Source organism: Eptesicus fuscus, chromosome 11 (genome assembly GCF_027574615.1).
Source record: "Eptesicus fuscus isolate TK198812 chromosome 11, DD_ASM_mEF_20220401, whole genome shotgun sequence".
Lineage (NCBI taxonomy): Eukaryota > Metazoa > Chordata > Mammalia > Chiroptera > Vespertilionidae > Eptesicus > Eptesicus fuscus.
This window is the reverse complement of record NC_072483.1, coordinates 22,224,853-22,249,310: the sequence shown is the minus strand read 5'-3', so window position 1 is coordinate 22,249,310 and position 24,458 is coordinate 22,224,853. Positions and strand designations below refer to the sequence as shown.

Here is a 24,458-nt window from a genome sequence, read left to right as displayed (position 1 = left end):
GGTAGTTGTGAAGATAAAATTTATGTTAAAAAAACTATTAGTGAGCACAGATTTCTTTCGTGCCTTTTCTAGCTAAACTATCATCCCCTCTTTTGTGCGTTCATAGTAAAATAGTTTTATCATAATATGCTGTAATTTTTTCATTTGTTTTACCTCCACTTCTATTGTATTCATTGAGAGATATTTGAGGCAAAGATGATATCTGTTTACCTCTGTTTTCTCAGTACTAAGCAATATCTGGTATTTAATATAGCCTCAATGAATTATTGTTTCAAATTATGGTTCTCAATCTGCTTAAGAGTGGCTTTGGGGCTTATCAAAGATGTTCCACCAAATGACTTATTGGCTTATTTTTTTTTATTATGAGGCCTGAGAACCCATATCAGTACTGTTTTGTGGGTTCTTTGTGCCTGATACATGTGTTGTTCAATTACACACATGACAATGAAATTCCCTAGACCAAAAAGGCCTACCATACAGGTTCTGGAAGTGTGATTTCTGTAAAGTGCTCTAAAAAATAAATGCTGTCACGCCAAACTATGTGATTAAAAAAAGGGATATCACAATTGCCTCTTAGAAAAAGCACTGTTTTATAGCATATGAAAGGCTTTGAGTATCCTACAATAAAAACAATAATGCTTACTTTGTTTAAGAAAGCATTTCTCAATTATATTTAATCTTGTAACTTGCCTTGAAATCATGAACTGACATGATTCAGAAAAGAACTTGTGGAGAACAGGGGGCAATGTGGATTATGTCTGAATGAAAATATCTATATAATGGAACAGGCAAGAGCAAGGCAAATGATAAGATAAAAGCACATAAGTGTAAATGTGGAACTTTAACTAAATGCTCCAACTAGAGCTGATTTCACACATTTTAATATTGGAAAGAAATTTGAAGAAGTATATTGTGCCAAATAATGGTGAGCTTGGATGCCAAAGAGGGGATTTCAGGCCTAAAATGTTTACTGATCTTTCTGAGAGTGGGGTAACCAGATGTTGGATTCCATGAAAACACTCTTCCTCCTCTCAAAACTGTGATTCAAAATGAATATGGAACTGCCTTTTGACCCAGTGATCCCCCTTCTAGGGATGTAGCCTAAGAAAACTGAAATGCCAATCAGAAAGAATGTGTGTATCCCTAAGTTCATAGCAGCACAACTTATAATAGCTAAGATCTAGAAATAGCCCAAGTGCCCATCAGTAGATGAGTGAATAAAAAAGCTGTGGTTGCCGAAACCGGTTTGGCTCAGTGGATAGAGCATCGGCCTGTGGACTCAATGGTCCCAGGTTCGATTCCGGTTGGGGGCATGTACCTTGGTTGCGGGCACATCCCCAGTGGGGGGTGTGCAAGAGGCAGCTGATTGATGTTTCTCTCTCATCGATGTTTCTAACTGTCTATCCCTCTCTCTTCCTCTCTGTAAAAAATCAATAAAATATATATTTAAAATATATTATATCTCTATTAAAAAAAAAAAGTTGTGGTACATTTATACCATGGAATACTATGCAGTAGTATAAAAGAGGAATTTCTTACCCTTTGAAACAGCATGGAGGGACGTGGAGAGTATCATGCTAAGTGAGATAAGTCAGCCAGAGAAAGACAAGTATCACATGATCTCACTCATATGTGGAATCTAAGTAACAAAGTAAACTGATGAACAGAGTGGATCCAGAGATATAGAAGCATGGAACAGAGTGTGGAATCTTGGAGGGAAGGAGGAGTAGGGTGGATGGGTGGGAAGTAATCAACCAAGAACCTGATATGCATATATGCATGACTCATGGCCATAGACAATGGGGCGGATAGGGCCTGGGGTGGAGGGTGGGATGGGCTGGAGAGAATCAATGGGGGAAAAAGGGGACATACGTAATATTTTCAACAATAAAAATTATTTTTTAAAAATGATGATAAGTAGGCAATTGAAAAATTTCAGAATATAAATAAAAATTTAGAATTAATATTATATGGAGATCAAACAGTTTGAAATTTATAGCTGACTTAATGACTTCAAAACAATTATTATTCACATCCAAAAATTTGAATTGCTTTTGTTGATATCTTTTAATGGAGAAAACTCCTTTTATGTTTTGGGATATTTTAATTGCAAGTGCAGGCAAATGTAGAATAAACAAGTAAATAGAAATATGAAGCCTATCTCTAGTTAAAACAATTTAGATATGTTCATTTTAATGTATGTTCATTTTTAAATACTGCTTTTAAGTTTTATTTGCGTATATTTAGTTCTTAAAACATAAAATGACAATAAATTTGGTCATAGCTAATATGTGTTAGAGAAGCTGGCATAATCATATCACATTTATTATGAAAACAAAATTGCTGTGTTAGTGTTTCCAAGATTGAAGGGTCAGAAAGGCAAGGAGGAATGTTCTAGTTTATTTCAGTGAGTTGAACAATCTTTTGATTTCTATTTCTTTTTTATTACTTTTTTTTTTGTTTTATATATCCATCATCATCTCTAGTATCGACAGCAAGGGATTCCTCCATAAATTTACTTGAAAGGAATGGATTGTGTGTTTTTCTTGATGTATTTCACTTCATATGTTGGCTTTTCTAAATAAAGATATACTAAAAATAATTCAAGATTAAAAAAAAATAGAACTCAGTTTCTGAAGAGCTTCTCATGTATTGTTACTTGATAATTTGAAATTTTTGAAATATGTGCAAAGTAACATAGATCTACACAAACCTTAGGTAGGAATTCCAGCATTGCCCTATGCAATTGACAGGTATTTCCAGACTCAGGTTTGATTTCAACTTTTGGCTCTGAGAGCTCTTTTTAGATCTCTGCTCACACAATTCTACATTTTGTTTAGTTTTTATCAAAAACATATATTGCATTTTTGTCATGCTTAATTATGCTTCAATGTAATTTTGACTAGCAAAGGAACATTTTTATTATCTTTATAATCCGCTATCACTTGCTTTTATGCACATACTTCTGAAATAACTAATACAAAATACACATTTTTACAATAATTATTTGTTATTCCTGTATTGATAAATGGTTTTTTTCTGAAAACCTTTATCTTTTTTCTAGTGTATGGTTAAAATATCTGAGTACAATTATCAATGTCAGAAGAGATGAGAAATATTTTAAGTTTAAGCTGCATATTCCAGTTTTACTCATAGAGAGTAATTTCATACCATATTATATTAATTATACAAAAAGAAAAGATGAGGTCTGGGAAAAATAATTTGGTTAATAGATTTTAATTTTAGAGTTGGAGCGTGAAAAGTCCATTAAACATCCTATATCTAACTCCAATCTATAATCATAAAAGCATAATATGCTAATTAGACCAGACTTCCTTCTGGATGTCCTTCCCGACAAACTTCTGGACGAAGCTGGGGCTGCCAGGGAAGCCCAGGTTCCAGGTGTCGGAGGGAAGCCAGTGTAGCAGTCGGGAGAAGGAAGGCCTACTCTTCCATGAATTTCGTGCATCGGGCCTCTAGTATTGAATAATAGAGATAAGGAAATATTCCAAAAGATTAAGTGCTTTTTCTACTATGATAAAAATAAATGATTTAATTAAATAGAAAGAAATTTCTAAGTAATCTCTGTACATCTACACATAATAATATATATACATTATTTGTATATTATGGAGTACATTATTTATGTTTAGCTCAATTAGTTTTAGTACCAATATTACTTTCTTAATTTTACTATTTATTGCCCATGGTATATATATTCTACACCAGAATTTCCAACAACATAATTTAAATCAGTGCTGCCTAATAGAACTTTCTGTGATGATGTAAGTGCTCTAGATCTATGCTATTGGATATGGAACCACCAGACACATGGTTGTCGAGCCCCAGAAATGTGCTGGTGTGACCGAGGTACAATGCAGTCCATTTAATCTTACATATCTTTGATTAATTTAAATTTGAAGAGTCACAATTAGCTAGTGGCTAACACATTGAACAATTGCAGAGTTAAGCAAACATAATGCACTCCTCTATAATTCATTTAGAGTTTTTCATAAATGATACACCAAAAGAAAATCATATATCTGGAAAATTTCATTTTCTAACATTATAGATGGATTTTGAAGGTTTACATGTGTTAACATTATATATTATATATGAGTTTGTATACAAAAGAAAGCATGTTTAAAATTATATGGACATTTAAAAGTATTAAAAAGGAGTCATTAGAAAGCTTTCCCTTGATGTGTGCTTCTTAGAAGGTATAATTCACAGAAATACCAAAAATTAATTTGGGAATAGTTGAGCAAAGAAGTGAAATATTGTGTGAGGTTTTACTCCTTAAGTGTCTGTAAACTAAATGGCTGCTGATTTTCTCCCCTAGGTATTTGTATTGGATTGACTGCTGTGAGTATCCGCACATTGGCCGTGTTGGAATGGATGGAACCAACCAGAGTGTTGTCATAGACACCAAGATTTCTAGACCTATGGCACTAACTATAGATTATGTCAACCAGAGACTCTACTGGGCTGATGAAAATCACATTGAATTTAGCAACATGGATGGATCTCATAGACATAAAGGTTGGTACAACAGCACAAATGATTCAGTATTTTGCCACTTCATAAAATATTTTAGAAAAAAAACCATGTGTGTATATATATATATTCATTGCATATACTTTCATCAAATACATTTCACAATTAAGTATTAATTATTATACTCATTTATGATAATATTGGTAAATAAGACATTAGATATATTTATTGAAAACTTCTATAAGCATGCATAAAAATCATTTTGACACTCTCTAGGTTTTCTCTAATTGTACTTTTCTAAATAGTTTTTATATTTAAATGGACAATGTATTTATAAATTATCGTAAACATGTATTCTAATTGAAATGAAACAAGAATATTTGCTTGTAAACATAAGGCTTTTATTACAATCTAAGGGAGTTGAGTTTTCTTAAAACACTAAGTAAAAGTACAGTTCTTTAAAGAAACTGAAGCAATCTTATTTAAAAGTTATCAGTTGTATTAACACATGATTAAATTGATTGTTATCTACTCAACAATGGCAACCAAATTAATGTGGAAACAGCTTTCAAATTGGAATAATGTCCATAATTTAAATATGAATGAATATAATTTGGCAGATACTTTTTTTCCTTATATTTTGTAATGCAGAGTAAATTAAAAGCTCTAAGTATAAAACAATTGAAGGAAGTGATTGAGAATGAGGGAGTTAACAGTAGAATTAGAGATCAGAGAGAAGTCAGAGAAAACATAGCTGGGGATGGGAAAACTAAGAAGGGCAGTGGAGAATCACAGAATAAAGAAGAATGGGGTAGAGATGAAGATGAAATGGATATGACAGAAACCACAGACAATTCAAAGGAACACTCAAAATATGTAGGTGGCTTTTTAAGGATTAGATTTTTTAAAAATAAATAAATCAGTTTTTATTGATCTTTAATGACCTATTGTCACCTTTTCATCTTCAAATATCTCCTGAAGTACAACTTTCACAGGGAGGGCCCCAAGAAAGCCTACACATTGGTGTGGTTTAGCTTCTCAGATTGTTTTCTTCTCTGCAGTAACCTTAGAACAAAAGTCCTATAGCAGGAAAGAGGTGGGATGGTGAGGAAGAGAGGTGAGGCCTGGAAATGTATGGTGTCCTGAGAAGGATGGGAACACTAAATAAATAATTAAAATTAATTAATTAATTAACTAACGAATTAATAAAACTTACTAAAGTCACACCATTTCATAATTTTTCCCAAGTTCCTTTCAGCTAATATTTATTTCAACAGTTATATCCTTCTAACTAAAAGTGCTGACAGCTTTAGAGGTTCTTTTTTAAGGGTAAGAAGCTGGAGGTATGACAAGTGTAGCTGAATGAGTCACACTTTTAGGTGCTGGCATTCCAATTATAGATACAAAGAAACTCATCAGGATGCAATTTGAGTGAACAATGATTTAAAAGATCACTTTAGGATTTTAATTACAGCCAAAGCAATGTTGACAACTCCAAACCACACTTAGTGTGTTCAGCAGTTATTCTCTTGCAAAGAAACAGTAATGTAATGTTTTGCAACATACTTAGAAGCTATTATTGAAAGTTTTATTGTGGCAATCAGTATTTTCCTTAGATAACTATGAACCTGTCTATTTTTAGCATCTATATACAGCACTAGGTGTTGTGAATGTATTACTTTGTGCCAAAATTTTACTCTACAATTAAATGCAAATAATTTCTTGGCAGATATCAGAGCAGCAATATTTGTCTGTTCTCATTTAAACCTTAGTGTTTGAGTAACAAACACTGTAGTTAAAATGTTGTCTATTAGAAGCTATTGATTGCATCCCCTACTCATTATTTAAAAATTATGTCAGATATGTAGGTGACTACTACTTTGAAAACTTAATACAAAATTAAATGCATGTACATGAAGTGTTCCTTAATTATAGAATTGGTGGTGACTTTGAGTAGAGGGACATGTATAGCATGAGAACATGGTACTAAATCTATTAAAGAGTGAAATATTTAGCTGACAGATATGCAGGTATAATGTTAACATTTTAAAATTTGATTTTGAAAATACCTTGAGGCTTAAGGATTGGGGGCGGGAAAGAAAAGTAAAAGAGTTGCTGCCTTTAGAAATATTTTCTAAAGGTTTTCGGAAGAAGACTAATGAAAAATTCATTAAGTGTCTTATCAGGCATCTGCCAACATCTGAATGCAAGCCAATAATTACTTGGTAGTTACTAATGTGCTACTAATTGTAGGCAGCCTAAATTATGTCAACTCCACACCCAATGGGGGAAAAAAGCCATTTATTTTCCATATTTGTAAAGAGAAATAGGATTTTTCTGCTTCTTGCATTTGCCCCATAAAGACATAGAGAATGCTATTGTTTTCTAGATGTGATTTGGAGGTGGAAAATAAGATATGTTAAAACAACCTGTCTATTAGTTTGGTCACTGACTAGAATTATTATTTTTTTAAAATATATTTTATTGATTTTTTACAGAGAGGAAGAGAGGGATAGAGAGTTAGAAACATCGATGAGAGAGAAACATCAATCAGCTGCCTCCTGCACATTCCCTACTGGGTATGTGCCCACAACCAAGGTACATGCCCTTGACCGGAATCGAACCCGGAACCCTTGAGTCTGCAGGCCGACGCTCTATCCATTGAGCCAAACCGGTTAGGGCTAGACTACTATTATTGTTCTCATTTATGCTATATATTAAAACTGGAGCCACAGCTAATCACAAGAATGGGATATGTCAATCCTGTAATAATTTGAGAATATGAAGGGTGTATGAAAAATTTCAGAATTATGGTACTTTTTTATAAGTCAAATTTTAATAAGGGAGAAAAATTAAACTATGCATTGCACTTTACATAACAGAATGCTTTCTCCCCAAATATGTTCTGATTTAAACCATGCATTAATTGCATAAATGAAGCATTGTTTTATTATTATTTGTCCAGTCTAAGAATGTCTAAAGGTTCTGAATTCTGTTCCCTTAAAAATAGGTCAGGTTATTTTTGAAGTACATGGGACTTGCAATTTGCTTGAGAATTTCCATCATCTTTCTTTGCTACCTCCTCTACTCCATTTTCCTACCAAGTCCAAACACATTGCAAAAATAAAATAAAAACAAAATAAAAATATTAGTTAATTTGGTAGTATAGGGACATGAAGGTCCAATCTTAGTCACATGAACCTCTCCTCAATCCCTGTGTATATCATTCTACTGGCCTTTTACTCAAATAATTCTATAATAATATAAAATATAATTATAATAATTTAATATCATAGCATATTATGCATGGTACTGGATAACTGAATCCATTTATTTTAAATCAAAATTTCATTGGTTTATTTTTTAAATTTCTCTGATTTCTTCTCTTTAGAGCTACCTATTCATTCACTCATTCACTTATTCATTCAACAAACATATACTGATTTTTTTTTTTTTCTGTGCTACAAGTTATTCGAGGCCCTGGAGTTACCAGAGGAATCGGTCCCTGTCTTTAAAACACTTCAGTTTAATGGGGAAAACTGATATGCAGACAAAGATGTGAATTAGATTGGGGTTAGAAGTATATGAAAAATATTGTAAAAATGCAGGTTGCAGGAGGTGAGCCTTTGGGGAACTGGCGTTCTTTGAGAAGTCTGAGACATAATACAGGCTCTCCATATGGGGAAACATAGGAAGGGTTCTTCTCACAGAGGAAATAGCCTGTGCAAGGCTGTAATTGCATCTTGAAATAGCATGGGGTTTGCACCATTTGGCTATGACTGGAAGTCTTATTAGAGGGAGATAATGACAGCAGATGAATAAGGGCAAATTGGGGCCAGGTTGTGACAGTGCTTGTATGCTAAGTAATTTGGAATTTATCCTTTAGGTCATAGGGAGCCATGGATGGTGTTTAGTTGGTAAAGTGCTATTATTAGATTTGACAACAGCATGGAAAATGAAAGACCCTGGAAGGGCAACCAATTTAGAGGCTGCTAAAATATTTTAGGAGAAAATACTTGAAGTGATTGTAGCCGAGGGAATGGGGATAAAGCTTTATGTTCAAGAGGTACTTAGCAGAATAACTAGGAGAGATCTGTAAACTTGAAACAGCAGAATTATTAGTGGTTGAGTTGCAAATATCAAGTGAAATATTTATATTATTATCTACTTAGAGAGGGGAAAACTGTTTTGATTACATTAATTTTATATATATTTATACATTTTTAAAGAATAAAAAATACAAATACTACGCACAGCTAAGAGATTATTCTTAAATGCTCTGTTTTGATGAGAGATGCATTGATTTTAACAAAAGGGTCAGCACAAAAGGAATTCTCAGGATGTTTAAACACTTCCTCTTGTGTCTTTTCCTAAAGAGCATTCAGAACACCTGATAGTTTACCAAGAAGAAAGATGGCACAGGAGTGGATCTGTCCTCTCCCACTTTCACTTGAGCTATAAAATGTGTCCAATGAGACTTGGAAATTTCACAGTGTTCTTCAGATTTAAATATTTAGTTTTGAAACTGATATATGTTTTTATATAAAAAAAACAGAATGATTCTAAATATATTCTAAACAAAATGAGTCTAAGTAATAACATTCTTCTTGTAGATCTATGTATTTGGGATTGGTTTCTTACCACTCCCAAACCACAACCCTGCTCATAGAAATTTAGGCTTTGAATTTGGGTAAGAACTAATAAACCTTTGCTGGAGTACAGAGTTTTAAGTGAAAGAAAATTTTCATATTGGAGAAAGCAATCCCTTAGGATCTTAAAGCAAGCTTGGGGAACCTGAGGATAAAATGGGTTTGGGGTGGGATCTGTTGCTAAATAGCTATTTCATCCTGTAAAGGATATGTAACTTCCCTAGCTCCCATTGTCTCATCTATAGAAATAAGAGTGTTGGAAAAGAAGACATCAGAGAAGAATTCTAGAATGAAAATTCTAAGTTAGACAGATCACCAACTCACAGAAATTTTGCCAAATCCAAAAGTGTTCAGGTTTATCTTCAATTTAAGCCCGAGAAAGGTTGAGAATATGTAATAATCAAATGCTTGTTCACTCAGCCTTGATGAGAATTTCAAATTGCCAACCAAATACTCATTTCTCTGAGTAGCATTGCGAGAATTATTCACATCTTTTACTGATGAACACTTGTGAACTGATCATATCAATGAGAGGAGAAAATCTGTATTCTTGAGCATTACATTATATTAGGTGCTTTACACATAGTATTTCTCTCTCTCTCTCTCTCCTCTCTCTCTCTCTCTCTCTCTCTCTCTCTCTCTCTCTCTCTCTCTCTCTCTCTCTCTCTCTCAGGTTTCAATGGCAATTTTCTTAGTCTGCTACTGAGGATCCAAGAACTGAAACCATCCTCTTATAAACTAATACTTTTATTAGAGGCCTACCATGTTCAAGAAACCTTGTTTGATGCAATGCATGCTCTTTTAGTCATTCTGTCGGGGAATTCTGTACTATAATTACCATTAAAGCCATTTTGCAGCAAGGAAATAGGTTTAAAGAGATGAAGTAATTTCTCCAAAGTCAAATAGCTAGTGATCAGGAGAATCAGAATGTGTACCAACAAAGATCTAAGTGGTTTCAAAGCCTGCTTTCTTTCCATTCTCCACACAGGCTCCTTGCTTTTAAACAGATAATGAAAATATGTTGCCCACTTGTTATAGTTTCTATCAACAGTTACAGCATAAATGCAAAATTATACCAAAAAGGTATATCTGTACCTGAATGCCTTTAAATTAATTTTGGTAGTAGACCATAAATATATTGCAAAACATACAGAAACAAACAAAAACATAAGCCACCATGACATAATTATTATGTAAGAAAGCATTTATCTCATCAAATACAAATATTTTTTATGTTTGTTTGAGGGAGTGAAGAGAGCAATAATGATGCTTAAAAACAGACACCCAGCTTTAGTAGGACAGTTGGATATTACAGTTTGCTATTCCAAAATAACTACATCTCCTGCCCATACAAACCTTTTAAAGCTTATTTAGAGATTTATGTCACAGAATTTCTGAAATTTGGACACAGTAAAGATTTTTGTGTGATTGATTTTATGCATTTCAAAAAATATTGCTTTCTCTAAATGAAATGTCTATAAAATAGGTTAGAAATATATCTTGAGAGAAATGTGAGTAATAACTCTACATATCTACCTTAACTTAGAGATTCTATTTTCCATTTAATGAAAAGAAAATTAAATAGCAAAAAATTCTATTTAGGCCACAATTTCATTCTGTTTGCTTGTATCAAAGTACATAAATTCAGATTTAGCTTTCTCCACTTTCTGTTACTTTTGCCATTGAATTGAGATACCTTTTAGATGTAGTTAGTTTCTTGAAAAAGAACTGAAAATACTGTATAAATAGTAATAAAAGAGTGAGCTAAGAAAATGGTATCTTTGATCTTGAGCTTTAAAATCTATTTGTTTTAATATTTTTTTTTCCAGAATACTATGTATCACTGAATGACTTACCCTTGTGTTAAATCAGTTAGTCATGTATATATTTTATCCAGCTTACTGGAAAAATGTACTAATAACTGCTAATTTCTTTGAAGAGTAATGGTTGCGTGTGATTCTAAATTGTGTATCACTGAACCGTCTTTTATTTTGTGGACAAATGTTTAAAATTCCATGCAGTTATGTTGACTATGGCTCTATAATTGTTTCTATACCCTTAGACCTGCAGATCCTCATGTTTAAGTGTCAGTATTGTAGTATGTATATGTTGTGAAGGGGCAGTTCTGTGTTTGGATTTAAAAATCCAAATCATAACCCATGCAGCTATTGTCTACATTATGTTGGAAAAGGAATCCAGACTCAGCATGCTACTGATGAAACAGCATAAGCCATATTTAAAGGGTTTTGTTCTGAGTGGGGGAAAAATACTTAAAAAGACAAAGGGAGTGTTTTGTAGCCATATCTCCTGAAATTAATGGTTGTTGCAGTTGGCTGTTTAGAACATTTAAGTACCTGCTAAAGCCCACCAAAAAAAAAAAAAAAAAAAAAAAAAAGTGGAGCAGATCTAATAAACGCCACCCTCTAATTTTACAGTATTATAGAGTGTTTCTTTCTTGGTTAGATGTTACATTTTAGTACTTTTCAAAAAAATGTTCTAGCATTTATAGTCCATTACCAACAGTAGACTTCACAGGCTATTTTATGCCAACGGTGTTGATGTGCTGCTGTTTACAATACAGTAAAAGTTAATGGAAGGGAGCAAAATACAATTCAGTTTCTATAGAAATGTCCCTGAACCAGTAAAATAAATTTAAATTAACTGCCATTTCTAAAAAGTCTTAGAGTTTCAGTGTCAATCATGTCTTTAGTTGTATCCCTGGAATAAGACATGCTACATTAAACTGTGTACACATTTAAATAGATTATTATTTTGCAAATGCCATATATGTTTCATATACCATTTTTAAATAGTGAAATTTTAAGTATTATCCTAGCATGAGTTTTCAGCCACTTTCAACAACCTTATCTATCCAAAATATAACACAGTAGGGCATTGGTAGATTTGGCTTTGGTCCAGTTTACTCTCTAACTTAGCCTTTGCCACACTATTGCTCCACAGTTTATCCATAGATTAGGACTTCTAATCAATCAGTGATTTTCTAATATATCTCTAAGGGGTGGGTTGAGGTTGGAGCTGGGCAGAGAAGGACTATTCTATGTAGTCCCACACTTGCCTATCCTTATTTCTGGTATTACCTACTACACATTTGAAAATGCTTATAATATGTTTCAATCACATCTGTTTTTATTCTAGAATCTTATTTATAATTGTAGAAATGTGAGAAAACCAGATACTAAATCTATATAAATGAATCTATTCTTCTATATTTCCTCCCCAGGCAAAGTACTTTTCCAAGGCTACAGCTTTCATTAGACTGTCTCACAAACACTTTCCGAATGCATATGGATGTGGAATATCATAACTTATATTTAGTATTGAGGGTCACCTCTGCAAACACATTTCCAAGTGTCTGGGAATCACCAGCAGAAAGGCCCAGAAAATTTTAAAGCAATAAAAATATGTCTTTACCAAATATATGTTGCTTTGTTTACTTCAGAGACTGGAGAGCAGTGTCATTGAGAGAGGCTGTTTATAGAACAGTCTATTTTTCAAAATAAATGTACTGTAATTTGCATTGTCTGCTTTGTAAATCCTCACATTCATTAGCAGGAATATTCTTTTGGTGTTAAATATTCAAATAGCCTATTTGAATTTTATTATGAATAATTTAAAACTATATAGGTGAGAGAAGTTAGAGGACTGAATTGTATTAAACCAATATCCCTAATCTATACAGAGAGAACACATTATTTGATGTGACAAGGCAGACAAAGGAGGCAAGAAATTAGAAAAGGATGCCTTCAGCCTATTAATAATCTAAAGAAGAATCCTAAATAATTTACAAATTTTGTCTTCATACATTAAATTCATTTTAAAAGTTATTTTAAACACATTTAAATGTCCCAACAGGAATTACTGCATGAGGGAGGAACACATGACTATTGTTTGGACACTTTATCAGTATGAGTATACATACAGCCTCTTAAATACAGCCTCATTTAATAGACTCCCAGGTAGGATCAGCTCAAATCTGCTATGCATTGTAACATATGCTGGGTGGAATAACTTTATTTTTATCCTACCCTTCAAAGTCTCATTGGTGGATGAACTTTATGAAAGATAATGAAATATTTACTGGAAATATAAATTTTGAACATTTCCTAGTAATATTTGGAAATTTTGGCTATCCTTACTGTTCCTGCCTTTTCTTGATGTTTTTGATTCATTTTGAAAAAGGATTTTGGACCCCGTGACCTGGAATTTTATTTGCAGCACTGTTACTATTAAGTGGGGTTGTATTAAAGAGTAGGCAGGAGAAATGTTCTTAGAGGCATATGTTTAAATGGAACATTTTGTAGCGTGTTATAGATGGTTCAGAGGAAATAATTATTTAAAATAAAATATTCTGCAAATAACACTGGAGGGGATGCATAATTACTGACAAAGAAGTAATTCTGTTGACCCTGCATTTACATAAAGCACACTGACTTATGATGGAGTATATGTAGCTAAAGCTACAGGCTCAGCAGTCATTCTCTGGAAATTAGTACACTGTGGCCACTTTCCCACCTACCCACTCTTTTTGGTTACTCTTCATAAAATAAAAATCATTATTCACCCACCCCCTGACCACTGTCATGAAACTTCCACTTCCACTTTCCTTGCCACGTTAAACCACTTCTTTCATCATCTAATTTTATCATCTTTTCCCAGACTATACTGCAGGGGTCCTCAAACTTTTTAAACAGGGGGCCAGTTCACTGTCCCCCAGACCGTTGGAGGGCCGGACTATAGTTTAAAAAAACTATGAACAAATTCCTATGCACACTGCACATATCTTATTTTGAAGTAAAAAAAACAAAATGGCAAAAACACCCGCATGTGGTCCGCGGGCTGTAGTTTGAGGACGCCTGCTATACTGTTTTTGTAGTCTTTGTTTAATCTCACCTCATTTTATCAATGCTAATAGGTTTTCTTTGTTTCATTACTTCCTTTCTGTTTTCATGCTCTCCTCTTTTAATTCACATTCTAGCATCTCTACAGATCTTGTTGTGTATTATCCTTCTAGAAAGATATTTGAGAAAATTGTTAATATCAAGGTCTCTCAGGACAGAGGATTCATGAGCATCCTGACCCTTTTCCCTGAAGCCAGGTGTTTTAACCAAGCTATATAGTTTGCACCATATTGCCTAGGAAATGGGTTTCATTGGTGATTTTTGAGCAGAGAAGAAATATGTGAGCTAGGAAAAAAAAATGGAAATCTTAACTGGAGGGAGTTCTAGCTATCCCATATTTGCCTCCTTTCCATGCTCTGTATGCTAGAAGGCTGAATCTGTGGACTATATCACCAGGTTCTATCACCTTCTGACCTCAAGCTGGATTGAATCTTTGGTAAGCATTAGCAGGAGATGAGATGGTGGATGAAGGAAGAAGTCAGAATATTTATTCATCCACTTTCCTCCATGTACAACCACAGTGGGTTAGCACTGGCTGAGTTCCTCCAACAAATGGTGTCTGTTCTTAGGGGGTGGCTCTTTTTCTTAAACTGCAGCTTTCAGCAGCTTCTGGTAACAGACCTAGGAAAAAACAAGTCACCTACCTAGGCCCAACCCTCTGTAAATAATTAAGAGAAAAATAATATGACAAATTGTTGTATCTAGGACTGTCTTAGATTAAATTACCATTTAATAATGTGTTCTCTGTTTAATATAAGATCCTTGACCCATACAAAAGGGATTGAAAGAGATTAAAAACTAATGAGAAAAGTTAAAATAATTTTGTAATATTTCGGGTGTGAGGGAATATGTGCTTTTACTAAAAGTAATGACACCAACAATACAAATAAAAAGGGAGAGACTTGAAATATATTTTTTAAAAAGATGATAATGTTTTATTTTATACTAGAGGCCCGTTGCATGAAGATTCGTGCAATAGGCCTTCCTTCCCCTGGCTGCCGGCACTGGTTTTCCTCTGGCACCCGGGACCTAGGCCTTTGCTCTGGCCACCACCTTCCATCTTCGCTCCTGCCGGAGCCTTCAGTGTTTGCTCCAGCCGGAGCCTTCAGTCTTCTCTGCTCTGTCCGGAGCGCCGCTCCTGTAGCTCCCTCAACCCCCCGCCCTCCCCCTCATAGCAGGCATCCTGCCCCGCCCAGCCGCTCCAAGCCTGCATATGCAAATTAACCTGCCGTCTTTGTTTAATTAATTTGCAAACTCACTCTTGATTGGCTGGTGGGCATCATGGAGGTATGGTCAATTTGCATATTTCTCTTTTATTAATGTAGATGCTTGTTAATTTTAAAGTTTTAGGAGATTAAATTTCCAATCCTAGTAGGTTGTACAGTGAGGACAGGTTGATCTTAAGGATCATTGGATCATGCAAGTATTTCTTTCCAATAAAATATATAAATTCTTTATAATTAAAAAAAAAATTAGTACTGGGCTATTGGTGTATTTTTTAAATCCTCAACCAAGGATATGTTTATTGATTTTTTTAGAGAGACAGGAAGGGAGAGAGAGAGAGAGGAGAAGAGAGAGAGAGAGAGCCAAGTGAGAGTGATATATCAATGTGAGAGAGAAACCTCCACCGGTTGCCTCCCTTTTGCTTCCCAAGCATGATCAGAGCTGCAACCTAAGTATGTGTCCTGACTGGGAATCAAACCCGCAACCTTATGGTATACTGGATGACACTCCAACCAACTGAGCCACTTGGTACATTTTGTTCTTAAGTATTTAAACTAAATTAGTTTGAAATATAAAATTGAAATATTTTATTTAGGAATATACTTCTTTGGCATGATAAATGCTATCAAAAAGGAAAAGAAACGAATGTTGTAATAAAGTATCTCTAGCTGTGAAGCAACAGTTAAGCTGAATGCAGATTCCACATTTCTCCCTTTTCTATTTGTCATAATTACTAGGAATCTTAGCAGTATAGCATCTGACTTGGCTAAAAGGGAAAATCCACACAAAGGAAGCTTTCTTTGATTTCTATTTTGTCAAATATCGACTCCTTTCTTCTGATAGAGATAGCCAGTGGGAGCCTAGTGCTTAAGTGGAATGCTGGAAATAGGACAGTAAATGATGCTGTTATACAGAACAGAAGCCAAACTATAGAAAGTAGCTTTAAAATAGGTTTTAAATATATAATAACTACCTGTTAAACTGCAGCCCACATAATAGTTCTGTTACTTCTGTGTGTGTGTGTGTTTTGTCTGTGTGTCTACTGAATACCTGTAAATGAAACATTTCCTAATTTTTTTCACATTTTTTTTTTATTAAGCAAAGACAATCTTATGTACAATAAGTGGGTGTATTATTTTTCTTTTAAAAGGGATAGCTGTTATCATTTTGAGAGAACGTTGACTACTTTGTTTATAAACCCATTATCTCATTATCAGTAAATTAGTTAAATGTTCTTCTCATGCCATAACATTTCCCATATATACTTTGTTAGTTCTACTAGCTGCCAAATTACATTGTAATACATTTTTCTTGTTGCTCTTTTACTTATATATGTGTATGTATATATGTAATATTTATACATGTAAAAGTATTATATACTTTATGTATTATATGTATATTTGTCACATATACACAGATACCTAACACAGGCATACATATATACATATATATCAAAAAGTAAAGAGACAAAAAAATAAATAATTTTATTTTTCTCATTCTGAATCGGGAAAGTTTCTTATACCAAGATATATGATGCTTTGGCTCAGGACATCTCATTTACTCTCAGTGTGGGTTGAATTCTTCATATGTTTATGGAAAACATGGATTCATTTATTTGTCCTGATCATTTAGCAGTTAGTATATAGTAATTTTTTTTCACAGAAGCTTAAGCAGATAGTTAATTACTCTTGTGAAGAGATTTAGGTCCTAAAGAGGGAATGGAATCATACTGCTGAGTTCTGAGCTGAACTCCTAAAAAGATAATATGTAAACATTTTTGTTTGTTTTGACTTCTTTTGTGTGTTTTTTTTTTTTTTTTTGCATTAGTTGTGGTATTAAAGGAAGTTGTCACCATCTCTCAGACAGTAGTTTGTGGAGACAGTATAACATTAAGTATATGAGACTAGATTTCTTCTTGTTAACATAAGTTGGTGTTTTTACTGTGTTTTTTTTTGTTTGTTTTTTTTTTTTAGTAGGAACGCTTTAGTGGTTATGTTAGATGCTGTTTGGGAAATAAGCATGTTTGCCAAATGAGCAGGCCTGCAGTGGGCTCATAAAACTACTACAGATAGTCCTATTCTGTATTGCTAATATCAAACAAGGAATTAAATAAAACAGATGGTCACTTTCGGCAAAGGGACTAATTTTCTTCACTTTCATCCAACTTTACTGCATGCTCTGCACATTCACCTATGTGTCATCCCTCTGACACTGCAATGTGGGGTTTAGGTCCGAGTTCCTTGTTTTACGAAACCAAAGAATGGGTTCACAGACAAAATTGGTTAAGGGAAGCAAAGTTTATTGAGAGAAGCCAGTCCTGAAAAAGGTGCAGCTGGGGTTCCAGGAGAGTAAAACGTAGGCCAGTTTCCAGAGCTTCCGTTCCATGTTGCAACTAGCTGGGTGTAGTTCAGTATCAAAGCTATTAAAGTCTTAGTCCATGTGTGGAGTCCCACATGGCCATAAGCACATCCACTGGAACCTAGCACGCCAGAATGAGAGAGAAAGAAAGAGCATGCTTTTCGGTCTAAGGGTAGATAGATGCCTTGCTCACTTCTAATTGGTCCTTTCAAAGAATTCTGCCTTAGCAACACCCTTGGGATTGGTTATACACCTCACTGCCTTGTGATTAGTTACCTGCAACCTGCATGTCGTAGTAACATCCATCCATTTTAAAGCTATGTCTCCCATGCACCCTTCTTTCCCTGCCCAGGTGGGTCTAGTTCTAGCTCACTTTGTGTTTTTTCTCGGACCAGAACATAGTCAGCAGGCTGTATACTCTGCCCGCATCTACAGCTTCCCACTTCCCAGTCCCCATGGTCCCATCCCTCTCTACCTAGCCTCTTCTTCTATCTCCTCACTTCTTCTAAAGTAATAATTCAATTTACAAACTCCATAAATCAATATTGATTATCTGATAACAGTGGGTCTCTCGTGGGTGATCATTACAAGTTTAGAGGTAATAAACTTGCCCAGTGCTTATATTGTCCCATGTCTAAGAGTTATACACAGTGTAATTTCAATCAAGTAATTAAATAGAATGATTTTTACGTGGGAATTATTCAATTAATCCAATTGCTTTATATACTTGAATGTGTTTGCTAAGGCTACCATAATGAAGTACCACAAACTGGGTGGCTTAAACAATGGTGTCAGGGCCAGCCAGAGCACTGCTCAGTACTGCTCTGAGTTGCTCTCAGTCCATATGTTTTCAGTTCTTCCCAACTTCACCAGGGCTGGTTCTTCCTCAAACCCTGCCCACTGTACTAACTGTTGGGAACTTAGTCCAAGTTCCTCCTTTATCCTCTGCTCACTAGTTACAGGTGTTGGGTCCCAGCCCCTCTGCCTAGGGCAGGACCTCCTTGGATGCAGAAGCCAGTGGCCATAAAGCCATCAGACAAGACAATTCTTCACAGCAAAGCCCGTACAGGCAGGCAACCAGACACCAGCTGGTGAATACATATCTTTCTCACATAGTAGCATTAATCTCTGTAACCACAGCTATTATCTGAGCAGCTGCACGCTGCCCCCTAGACTTGCCACTTCACATTGTAGCGGTACCTAAGCTTTCTGGCTCAGCAGCTTCTACTGTCTCCCCTGCCCAGCACACTGGCTGGTTAATAACATGGTAGCTGGGTCTGAGCTCTCTATGAGCTCTTAGCTGTACATCGTAGCAGTATCAGCTCTCAGCTTTGAACTCTCCTCTCTCCTGCACACATAGGAGCTATATTCTCTGTGCTTACTGCCTCTGCTTCTCTGAGTTCTCTCTAGCCTCAGCTCTTCCCAGCTGCTCTCTCTCTAGCAGACTAGCTGGTCAGTAATGTATATTACTCCAGAGACAAAGAAGGCTAGTTTCCAAGGTGACATCAATCATATTTTGGCTACAGAAGGGCACAGTGTACCGTGTGTCCTTGCACCAGTTCATGGTATCTTGGCATTGGGCACCCTGATTAGGCTTATGTTCAAAGTGGCCTTGGCCATTCTGGTGTATTGACAATAAGGCCTCTGTGCTCCCACAAATGGAAATGTATTTCCTCACAGTTCTGAAGGCTGGAGTCCAAAATGAAGGTGCTGGCAGGTCTATTTTCTGCTGAGGCCTCTCCTTGGCTTACTATGTCCTCACATGGCTTTTTTTTTTTTTTTTTTGGTATGTGCACAGCCCTGGTGTCTCCCTCTTATAAGGATACCAGTCATATTGGATTAGAACCCCACTCTTATGACCTCACTTAACCTGTTACTTTTAAAAAGCCCTGTATCCAAATACAGTCATGATGGGGAATAGGACTTCAATATATGCATTTTGTGGGGACACAATTCATCTGTAACCACAGTTTACCCAAGTGGGTTGGCTTTCTTAAAGGCAACACTAGTAAGTAAAGTGGCAAAGAACTCAGCAGCCAGAGTATCTCATTTAGATTTAAATACCAGCATCTTCATTTACTATTTTCCCTCCCCTCTGTTGTCAAGTTACTTAAGTTTTTCCAGATTTCAGCTTTCTCATCTGCAAAGTCTACTATTGCACAATAGAGTTGTGGTACTAAATACAATGAGGTGTATAAAATGGTTATTCTACTGTAGGGTTTCTCAACTGCAGAACTATAGATATCTGGGCTTGATAATTTTTCTTCTTTGACACTGGAATTGCCTCTCCCATTGTTGAGAACATCTGGCCTACTTCCTGGCACCCAAGTGCTTATTAAACGTGAACTGCAGTTAATTACTGAACATTTAAAAGACTATGGTATTTTTGAGATTCTAATAGGCAAATTCTTACAATAACCACTTGTTGGAAAAGAAGTCAGTTGAGTCTCTGGTGAACTGAGAATTTTTAAAGTAATGATTAGCTTTTTGGATCCATATTGAATGTAATGTTGCAATTGCTTCTTTGCATCTAAGGAAATATGAATTGAATGTTTCTGAGACTTTCAACTTTTTCTGGAAATTTTTGTTTTATTTTGAAAATTTCCAAACATATACAGAAGTTGAAAGATTGTTATAATGATCACCCATCACCAAGATTCATCCAGTTGTTCACATTTGCCACATTTGTTTTATCTTCCCAAAAGAATTTATACAGCCAAAGGGAGAAAGTGGGAATAGTTTGTATAAATAACTCAAACATGATTTATTCTGGTCATGCCCTTCTCTTCAACTTTCTGTCCAATCCCACTTATAATTTTAGTGATGGGCTCCCTGTGTATAGGACTACACAGATAATTTAATCTGAGTATTTGTATCATATGTGCACATCTAGATTCTTCTGAATTTTTACATATTTTATATGCATAATATCTGTTCTAAGGTGGATTTCTGGCCAGAACCTACATATTGGTAATAGTCAGTGGCTTAAATTGTCACCTATTTGGAAGAGTCCCATTGTATTTCTTTTATTTCTGTTTTTTCTAAGCCATAGTGAAGTCTCTGATTACATTTGTCCCATCAGAATAAAAATAACAAATCAGTAGATTTAAAATTTCTACTTCTAGATAACAATATAAATTAATTCAACATTTTAAAAGTAAAGCCTGTAAAACACCCAACATTCATGTTATAAATTTTGATAGCTTTCAGTTGCTACTGAGTGAGAAATATGTCAAACATACTCAGTCATTAAAATTAATTTATAAAAACGTACCTATTACTTGATTTACAGTATCATTTTTCATTAATAAACATTTTCTCAGAGTTTCTAAAATTAGACCTAAAAATAAATACAGATGAATATATTGGAATGTGTGTGCAAATTTGGGAATTTCTTTTTTTATTATTTAACCTCCAACCACCAAAAGAATTTATTATATCTTATTTACCTGATAGGACCCTGGAATTGCTTGAAAGAAAAATGCATGTCTGTGATGCTCATTCTACTGTTTACTTTTAAACCCAGTCCTATAATGAGGTATAATTATAAAACAATTTTAACCTGCAACTAAACGATTTTATGGCTGTTAAATCTGCATAATACATTGTTATCCGTCACACTTATTTTTCTCCATTTCTATCCCATCTCATTTTGCAAGTAAAAATACTCATAAAATCTCAGTGACTAAAATGGTTTACGGTAGTCTTATAGTCACTCTATCTATAGGTAGATAAAAATTTCATCCTGGATATATAATTTAGTCAATTTCAACATGGGAGAAAGCAGTACAATGACCTGAAGATTCAAGGATTTAAGTTAGAATTAGCTGGATATATGCAGTTTTTAAACGTTGGATGTTACTTGTTTCTGGCGAAGCAGCCATTATTTGTGAGCAGGATTGCATTCATTGTCTTCCCAGTGGTTGAACCAAGCTAAATCTGAGCAAAGCACACTGCTGTGCCAGACCCTGCGTTCTCTTAACCGGTAATAAAGAACCTTGCCAGCCTGACAGGTTGTCACAGCAATTATTCACATGAAGTTCTGTAGCAGTTGTGTCTGTCAGCCCATGTAGTATTGAATATTTTAACTGGCAGTCTTCCAAGACTGAACATTAATCTTACCATCTCCTATTACAGTCCCTAATCAAGACATTCCAGGGGTGATTGCACTAACATTGTTTGAAGACTACATCTACTGGACTGATGGGAAAACCAAGTCACTCAGCCGTGCCCATAAAACCTCGGGAGCAGACAGACTCTCACTGATTAACTCATGGCATGCCATCACAGATATCCAGGTGTATCATTCTTATAGACAACCCGATGGTAATTATTCTTTCCATGATTTCCATAAATGCATCGACATCTTTTAGTAACATTCCATTTTTGTTTCCTCCAAGGTTAAGTGTATATTTTTGAGAAACATTGTGAGATTTTATTATTTAGCATAATTGTATAGAATGAATTCAGTTGATATAAAGCACTACTGTTAAGGAATATAATTGGAAGCTCAATAATAGTACAAACAGTTATTGATTTGTTGAGTCATATTAAGCAGAAATGACAATAATACAAGTAGTTGAAGAAGTAGACACTGAATTCTTGAAATAATTTATTTACAAAATAGTTACAGGATTCTTAGTTTCTGGAATGCTGGGTAAAGGGAATTATATTTAAGTAGCTCGAGGATTGTAAAAATGAGAAATATATTGTTTTCTTAAGCATATGTCTAATGGGAATTCTATCAGTTGTTATTAAATAAAGTATTTATTATGTTTCTTAAAACACAAAATTGATCTAAAAATAAAGTGACTACACTGTTAGTTATAGATCATTATTACATTGTTTTATTTTACATTAATATTTCTAAACATATGTATGTCTTCATCCAAAATGCTTCTAGTCTCTGCTGTTGTTGTTTTTTTTCTGAGGGACAATGTTTCTTTCTACTAAAATGCTTGTTTTTGTGGAAATGCATCCTTAAATTATTTAATGATAAAATTAATGCCACTGGACAATAATAAAATTTGTAATGAAATAAAATTATGTTTATAATCTATGTGTTCTTCATTACAAAGTTCTATTCAATTTCAAATTATGAAGCTTAAATGTCTTCTTTCAAATATTATATTATATTATTGGTCTTGATTATCCTATTTTTTTGTTGTTTCTTTCTCATTTGTAGTTTCCAAACATCTCTGTATGATAAATAATGGAGGTTGCAGTCATCTCTGCCTTTTAGCCCCTGGAAGGACTCATTCCTGTGCATGTCCCACCAACTTCTATCTTGCAGTTGATAATAGGACTTGCTTATCCAACTGCACAGCTAGTCAGGTGAGTGGAGGTCTTGAAATCAATTCATAGGTTCCTATGGGCAAGCTGTTATAAAGGCTTTACCTGAATTTTTATTCGTGTAAATACTTTTCAAAACATCATTTTTTTTTGTTTTGCATTAAATTAATCATTCCATATATCATAGAGTTACAGAGTAAAGAAAAAGCAATTACAATATAATTTTTCAAATCATGAGTGGGAGTAGCAGAATCATCCGAGGAAAAGTGATGTAATTAAGGAAAGCAAGGTTATTGAGGCATAAGATGAAAACTAAGTTATGTGCAGCTTAAACAAACAGACTCTTAGATGATCTGCTCTGTATCACCATCTCCACCCCTCTCCCATTCCTCAGTTGATGTGATAAGGAAAAAATAAATTGTGTCAAAAGTGATTTATAGATTTTTTTCAAATTAAAAAATTATATAATCTAAATATTTTTTTCTGAAACTTTTTTTCTTCAAAATGTTGTCATGTGCAGTTAATATATCCCAGAATTAAAATTTTCTGCTTAATGATAGATGCATGGACTTGATTTTATTTTTTTTTAAATTTTGGGCAGCAGTCATATGACTATAAAATTTGGTTTTGTTATATTTGAGTCAGTATCTTGTTTCAGATACAATTCTCAAAGAAATTATGTCATTTGGTTTTCTGTGTGTGTTTTTAAAAATTTTTATTTTTATTGATTTCAGAGAGAAAGGGAGAAGGAGATAGAAACATCAGTGATGAGAGAGAATCATTGATCATAGACCTCCTAAACTCACCACACTGGGGGTAGAGCCCGCAACCCAGGCATTTGCCCTGACCTGGAAATCAGACCTTGGCCTCCTGGTTAATAGGTCGACACTCAACCACTGAGCCACACTGGTTGGGCTGTAATTTGTTTTTAGAAATGACTAACTTGGCCTGACCAGCGTGATCTATGTTTTTGACTAGACATCAAAAGCTCCTGATGGCAGTCCACATGGTTGCATGCTTCCTCAAGTATATGCCAGGTGCACTCGAGGGCAAGGGTAATAACACTGACTATGCACCAGAAACTTTTCCAACTTAATCTTCATAACAGTGGCCAGCTCAAATCATCAGTCCTATTTAAAAGAAGACAAGACTGAGGCACCAAGAAGTTAAGTAACAAACCCTAGGTAATCCAGCCAATTTAAAGCAAAGTCAGGGTTACATCACTAGAGGACTGGTTTCAGAGAATGTGCCTTTAACCACTACACACACGGCCTCCCTGGAACAGGGTCCATCTCTTCCCATTTGTACAGTTCTTTAATGTATGATGCTCATAGTCACAGCTGGAGAGGAAGGTTGAGCTTGTCTTAGCATCTCTATTTCAAAAACAAGCACACACTGAAAGAAATTCACTCTCTTCCATGATGTCACCGCTAGAACTGGAAAATCAACTAATTCAAAAGATAGAATTCTAATAATTAAGTTAGTCTTTTAAAAAATACTTTAATTGCTTTTTAAATTA

At 34.6% G+C, this 24,458-nt stretch overlaps 1 protein-coding gene across 1 annotated transcript in view; it reads left to right on the top strand.

The window, feature by feature from the left end:
- LRP1B (LDL receptor related protein 1B) overlaps window positions 1-24,458 on the top strand; it is a 1,704,605-nt gene that overhangs the window by 1,481,049 nt on the left and 199,098 nt on the right. Inside the window, exons 60-62 of the mRNA XM_054723549.1 lie at window positions 4,343-4,542; window positions 21,785-21,973; window positions 22,833-22,981. Coding sequence (XP_054579524.1) covers window positions 4,343-4,542; window positions 21,785-21,973; window positions 22,833-22,981 — 538 coding nt within the window. The remainder of the gene's footprint in view (window positions 1-4,342; window positions 4,543-21,784; window positions 21,974-22,832; window positions 22,982-24,458) is intronic.